General features: G+C 46.0%; 1 protein-coding gene across 1 annotated transcript in view; it reads left to right on the top strand.

Annotated features, from left to right (window-relative positions):
* HECTD4 (HECT domain containing E3 ubiquitin protein ligase 4) overlaps positions 1–7,285 on the top strand; it is a 127,703-nt gene that overhangs the window by 32,320 nt on the left and 88,098 nt on the right. Inside the window, 4 exon segments of the mRNA XM_015413276.1 lie at positions 961–1,106; positions 2,719–2,789; positions 2,935–3,040; positions 3,894–4,014. Coding sequence (XP_015268762.1) covers positions 961–1,106; positions 2,719–2,789; positions 2,935–3,040; positions 3,894–4,014 — 444 coding nt within the window.

A 7,285-nucleotide genomic window follows, 5' to 3' on the forward strand; every position in this document is an offset into this window, starting at 1 on the left:
CTCCTTTTCCAGTGTCTTGTTTCCAACAGTGACCACTACTCATACACCACAGGGAAACCCATCTCCCCTAAACCTGTCTGGCGGTGCTGGTGAAAAGTGCCGTCAGATCACAGCTGACTTATGGTGACTCCGCTGGGGTTTTCAAGGCATGAGAAGTTCAGAGGGTGGTTTTGCCATTGCCTACCTCTGCATAAGGACATCAGAGAAGCCAATGTTGGATCAGGCCAATGGCCCATCTAGTCCAACACTCTGTGTCACACAGTAGCCAAAGATACCAGGTGCCATCAGGAGGTCCAGCAGTGGGGCCAGGACACTAGAAGCCCTCCCACTGTTGCCCCCCCCCCCCAAAAAAAGCACCAAGGATACAGAGCATCCCTTGCCCCAGCCTGAGAGTTCCTATCTATACCTTGTGGCTAATAGCCACTAATGGACCTCTGCTCCATATGTTTATCCAATTCCCTCTTGAAGCCGTCCATGCTTGTAGCCGCCACCACTTCCTGTGGCAATGAATTCCACGTGTTCATCACTCTCTGGGTGAAGAAGTACTTCCTTTTATCTGTTCTAACCCGACTGCTTAGCAATTTCATGGAATGCCCACGAGTTCTTGTATTGTGAGAAAGGGAGGAAAGTACCTCTTTCTCTACCTGCTCTATCCCATGCATAGTCTTATAAACCTTGGTCATGGCCCTGGTATCCCTTGGAGGTCTCCCATCCAAATACTAGCCAGGGCGAGCCCTGCAGGTCAGGGTAAAAATGTGTGTGTGTGTGTGTGTGTGTGTGTTTGTGGACTGTGATAGGCCCAAGATCACCCAGTGATCTTCTGTAGTAGAAATAGGGACTTGAACCCAGTTCTCCCAGGATGCAAATCACTCTGTGTTCTTTTAATGAGTAACTTATCATTGCTGATTTGTAGCTGGCATTTCCAACATGAGCATTTTTCCTCAAACGATTGTCTTGCAGGTGGTTTTTAAATTTTTCTTCAGCCCCCAAACAGAGAAGAATCGCGACACTGTGAGGCGATCTGGCCTCTTGCTTTGGCAGTTACTGATGGCACCAGCAGACCAGATCAGCTCTGAAATTCAGAAGGAGGTCTGTCTAGCCATCAGGTGCGTTCTGATAAGTAATACATATTACTCGAATTAATCTGAGGAGTCTGTGATTTGTACTAACGATCGACCACAAAGCTATATAGAGGGCAGGCATGCCTGTCACATTGTTCAGGTTAACATTTTTAAGGGAGGCCCATAATGCAGCAGTTTTCTGAATCTTAGCACGTCTGGGTCCAGTCTCCCATTTGGGCACGGGCCTGGAAACTTCTGCATATGATGCCCCCTTGAATTCCACTGAAAAAAGCTGGGTTGTAAATGTAATTATATGCAGAACAGAACCAGCCAGTGTTGCTCCACGGGGTGGATTTTAAGCTTAGGTTGAGAGACCTGAGCTAAAATTCCTCCTTAGCTATGGACTCGCTGCATGGCCTCAGTCCAGTTTCAGCTCTTCAGCCTCAGATCTTCTTCTCTGAAACAGGGGTGACCTACCTCACTGGGTGGTGGTTGTGAACATTAAGGATTGTTAAGTGTTTTAGGAGTAACAAATGTTGCTACAAATACCAAAAGCCAAGGCATCAGTTAAAACACATGACTCTGAATATAAATCTGATTAGAACATAAGAACATAAGAGACGCCAATGTTGGATCAGGCCAAAGGCCCATCTAGTCCAACACTCTGTGTCATACAGTGGCCAGAAATACCAGGTGCCATCAGGAGGTCCACCAGTGGGGCCAGGACATTAGAAGCCCTCCCACTGTTGCCCCCCCCCAAGCACCAGGAAGACAGAGCATCACTTGCCCCAGAGCCCCTATCTATACCTTGTGGCTAATAGCCACTGATGGACCTCTGCTCCATGCTTATCTAATTCCCTTTTGAAGCCGTCCATGCTTGTAGCCGCCACCACTTCCTGTGGCAGTGAGTTCCATGTGTTAATCACTCTTTGGGTGAAGATTCCCTTGCCTGTAGTGCGAGAAGCAGCACCAAACAAGTCAGTGGAGAGAACAAAATGTGCCCTTGTTTATTCCTTTAATTGTAGAAGCAGAGATGTTCTAATGTTTTATATCTTATAAAAAGATTTCTGTAGATTCAAGTAGGTAGCTATGTTGGTCTGAAGTAACAGAACAAAATTTGCATCCTGTGGCACTTTTATGACCAACAAAGTTTAATTCTGGGTATAAGATTTTGTGTGCATGCAAACAAATTGCTTTGCTTTGTTTTGACACCCTTTTTGATATATTGTTTAAACTTTGTGGACTGATTATTCTCCAACCTGGAAAGGAAATCTGTTGCCTGGAGCCAATTTAGAGTGCCATTCATCCCAGATTTAAGAGTAACAGTTAGAAGAGGATTATTTAATATTTCTTTAGGACAAGGCTGATGTTGCATCCAAATAATCTCTTCTAAAATAATACTGGCTTCAATAGGATTCTTCTATATTGAGCCATGTTTTACCTTGTTCCCTAAAATGTGTAAAAAACATTTCCATATTGTGATGCTGCTGAGTAATTGAGATGCAGCTGTGGAGCCCCCAGTCCTAGTTTTCTTTTGGCTCCAAATAAAATTATCTATAAGCCTTGGCAGTATAATATGTGTTTTTTAAAAGATACCTTCCTCTTATTTTCTGTAAGCAAATACTAAACGTTCTTTATCCATTTCTCCCCCCTTAAGCTCTGGTCTAAATATCCTGTATCCTGGAGAAGTAGAAATTAATAACTTGCTTAAGCTGGTCTTAACGGAAGGTAAGAGAGCTTTCAATGACGCTGGAAGGAAAGTCCGTATGGAAACTGAGAACTGACTTTACTCAGCATACTTTGCACATTAATCTGGCTGTGTAGCCCAAGCTTTGCTTGCATAACCAGTGGCCCCACAATTTATCCACTGTAGGGGATCGGAATAGCGGGCTGGCCCAACTTCGAGATGTGATCATGACTAACTTAGCTGAGCAGCTTCAGAACAACAGATTTGGCAGTGAAGACGATGAGCATTACAGGTAACTCGCACGTGGCATCTTGTACACCAGGGGAGCAGTCCGTCAAGACTTTGCCTGATCTTCATGAGTAGACCCATTCTCCATGAAGACAAACGATTGACATTTAAAAGTAATTGTCAAAATATTGGTAGACAAGGTAGCAGAACACTGCTGGATGGACCAAGGAGTCAGCCAGTTTGCCTTCAGGTTCCTTAAAAAAAAAAAAAAAAAAAAGATTGAATCCTCATTCTCAAAAATACCAGAAGAACCAAAGAGATGCTTGGAACTGTGAGAGAGCAATTTTCCTGAAGTCATCTCAGGGCATAAATTATTGTTAATGTGTAATTTCATTCCATGCAACTTTCTGGTGCATGGCAGTTATTTGCAATAGCACCAACCTTAGAAATTATAAACAGCACAGATTCCAGTTTGCCGGAAATTTCGTTTGCACGAGAATTGGGCCATCTGCTAGGATTTATGTTCATTTGCCTAGAAGAGATTTCTAGGAAAGTACACAGTGAGGTCAGGATCCAAACAATGAGCAAATGTAGATGCCTTCAAGTACTTGTGTCTACTGGTGGGATTTGAACAGCAGACACACACCCCCATGCCATATCATAATCTGCTTTTGAAATTCCATATTTCTTGGGGTTTGTGAGAATTTGAGAAAAGAGGGTTGCTATTTAAGATAAGCCCAGAGCCTCATTGGGCATATGGAACTGACTGCACAGTTCTTTGAATCCTGCCAATGAAAGTTATGTAAGTAAAAAGATGCAAATCAATGTTACACTACTGTAATGTTTAGTGCACTGCAATTTCCATATGTTTTCTTGTACTTTATTCATTTTTACCATGTCTCTCCTGCATTTTAAAGACTAAACGATGAACTTTTGCACTACATTCTCAAGATTGTTGTCCGAGAATCTTGTATCTTAATCACCAAGTGCCAAACTGTATCCAGAGATGAATTTCAACGGCTCCTTTCAACTGTGCCTGTGAGTAAAAACTCTCTAGCGTACTCTTACCCTTTTCCAATGAGCCCTTGTTTTACGGATACAGTTATGAGAAGGCCTCTGTAAAGCTGCAGGGTAGATCTCTCCGGCTGCAGAGGTGAACTGTGGCATATATTACAGGCAAGATGGCGGACTTTCTAAGGGTAAGTGTTCTTCTACAGTCATCTTTTGTGTAATCTGTGACTGGCAATGCTGGAAAGTCGTGTATCGCCTCACGCTTGGTACCTTTAACAGACACAGATCATTGCACAATGTCCTGTACATGTTCTAGATGGGCATTCCATAAGGCCTTTCATCTGCACCTTGCCCTGCTTTCTCTTTTCATGTCTGAAACAAAAGGATAATAATTGAGAGCTGGGTGAGCATAGTACACAGAACAAGTACTGAGCTAATTCACATCTTGCCTTCAGCTTTGACCTCATGGGGCAAACTTTGGGGCCAAGTCAGATGAGATAGGGGGAGAGCTGTGAATGGAGTTCCTGCAGTATTAAAAAGCCGTGTGGGGGGGGGATAGGGGGTGATTTTGGAGCAGAGCTGATGGCTTTTTTAAACCTTTTTTAAACCCCATATGTTCCCCCAAGGGCACTGCGGTCTGGGGCAAAACATCTTCTGGTTGTCCCAGCCCCGAGAGAGGTTAAATATGCTGCGACCAGGGCCAGGGCTTTTTCGGTGGCGGCTCTTACCTGGTGGAACGAGCTCCCGGAGGAGATCAGGGCACTGCGGGACCTTGTGCAGTCCCGCAGGGCCTGCAAGACGGAGCTCTTCCGCCAGGCTTTCGAGTAGGAGCCGCCACCGTCACTGTACCACCACCGCGTTGCCATTTTGGCAACGTGAACTGGCCTTGGGAATGGAGAACGGACAGAGTGAAGACCGATCAAGAAGAGACAGTAGTGCTCCCTGAAACATTGCATTGGAGTCCCCGTCTCGGATGATATATTGTTGTGAGCAGGGGTCTTGTTGTAGAAAAAGAGCTGCCGGAGCTCATTAGCATAACTCATTAGCATAACTTATTTGCATATGCCACGCCCCCTGACATCACCGGAAGTGACAGAAGGCCACACCCCCTGACATCACCGGAAGTGTGTCAGAAGGCCCGGCTACTTATCCTCCTGCTTCATCCTCATTCCCAAACGGAATGAGGATCGAAGCAGAGGGCGGGGTAAAGAAGGGGGCGGGGCTTCACCACGTGACCGCCCCGCCCCCTAGAGGTTCTCTTCCGGAGCTCCGTACCTGAGAGCTCCCCCCCGACTAGAGCCCTGGTTGTGAGCACCGATTTTAAATGTCAAATGTAATTTGATTGTTTTACCTGGTTTTATTGTTCTGTATGGCCTTTGCCTCTTCTTAGCCGCCCTGATCCTATGTGGAAGGGCTAGAAGGATAGAAGCCTAATAAATAAATAAATATAAATAAATGGCAATAAAACAATGCAGACAGCTGATGATGAGACGAAACAATAGGAGAGCAGATGTGGCATGAAATGCAGACAGAAATTTGTGAGATGATGTGGGATTGTTGGCACAACGGTGGGAAGGACTAATGCAGATTGGACCTCTGGGGAATAATGGCACAGCCAAGAACATCGCCCAGCTTTCAGCATGTACAACAGGTTCCAGAGAATTCAGGAGGATTCCTTAGGGGAGTGGGGTGGTGCGAGTCGAGAGTCTCTCTGTGCCATCCTCGAATATAGATAACCAAGCCATATATTTTTCTCTTGGTTGGGATGGCAACACCAGGCGTGGTATGCGTGTGACATGTTCTTGGAGAAGGGGAAGGGGCTTTTCTTTGAATTTACTATATTAAGCTTGTGCCTGCCAAGTCTTTAGTTCTGACGCAGTGACTTTCTGGATCTCGCATATACTCTAATAAACTTATCACTGCCAAAGAGAGAGTTGTTGAGTATAACTGGACCAGGGTCTGACAGTGGTCCTTTCCACACTAGACCTTCAATCGTGGTTCAGTCCTGTCCCCAAACTTACATTCTACACTACACTCGAGTTCACCCCTGTAATTATCTCGGTGTATTTTTGGTTTTCACGTTACATTGAGTTCACCCTGGTTTTGCCCCACGCTTGTCTCGGGATAAACAGATGCTGTTACAACCAGGGATAAATGCAAGGTATCGTGTTGCGAGTTGAACTCTGATAAAACCAGGGATGAGATCCAAGTGTGGAAAGGACCAGTGGCCCAGCTGGGGACCAGTGGGATGACTTAAGTTTCTTTCATGGTAGGCAGAGACCCACCCAGTCTCAGTAGGTCCCCTTTGTTGCCACAAACCAAATCCCAGCCAGTCTTCACACAGGTGCGGTTGGCTTCACCTGCTTGCTCTGACCCTTTAAAAGCTTAGTCGTCTGAGCTGTGCCTCTGCCGTGGGTCAGTTCACCAGGTCTGACCAGGTCTGGTTGTCTTGTCTTGCCCATGGCCACGGCTCCTCCTCTAGGTTCTCCTTCCTTCCTTCCTTCCTTCCTTCCTTCCTTCCTTCCTTCCTTCCTTCCTTCCTTCCTCCCCCTGTGCCTTCTTCGCCTTTCCCAGCCAGCTTGCCTTCCTCTTCCTCTTCCTCTCGGTCTCTGCCTCTTTTCTTCCCTGACATCTTTTTATTTAAAACCTGGGGCTCCACCCATGCTGGCCAGCCTACGGTTGCCAGGCCTCACCTGGCAACCAGTGGGCGATGAGGTGGGCATGGGGGGAGTGGTTGTAAGCAATGGCACGCTGTCATGCCTCTCCAGGAATTGCTGGAAATATTGGTAACATGTAAGAGTTTTGGCAATTCCTAGAGGGAATGGGATGGCAGCCCAAGTCCAGGGCTGTGGTGGCTCAGTGGTTAAGATGCCAAACTGCCGACCGGAAGGTCAGTAGTTCAGCAGTTCAAGACCCGGCCACATGACCACGGAAACGTCTTCGGACAGGGCTGGCTCTTCCGGGTAATAAAAATATACTTAAACATTTCTGGCAGAATGTTCCTGAAATCACAGACAGAAATGATATTGGTAGGGGAAGATTTAGATCCGAGCTGTGTGTAACACACAAAAAAATTGCGGTTTTTTGTCAAGGTAATCTAAAACCTGTACTAAGAAGAGCTGAGTCCAGCCCTATCTGTGAATTATGCAGGTGTCCATAATTTCTCTGGTTTTGCATAATTCATTCTGTCCTTCTTTACTATTCTGCATAATTTATTCTGACTTTGCTGGTCCTGGGAATGGCCAGAGGGCTCTGCAAGGCCTTGCGTCCTGCCCCCAGCCGTAAACTCTTCCGGAGC

Source organism: Gekko japonicus, unplaced genomic scaffold (genome assembly GCF_001447785.1).
Source record: "Gekko japonicus isolate JY-2015 unplaced genomic scaffold, Gekko_japonicus_V1.1 scaffold10, whole genome shotgun sequence".
NCBI classification, from domain to species: Eukaryota; Metazoa; Chordata; class Lepidosauria; order Squamata; family Gekkonidae; genus Gekko; species Gekko japonicus.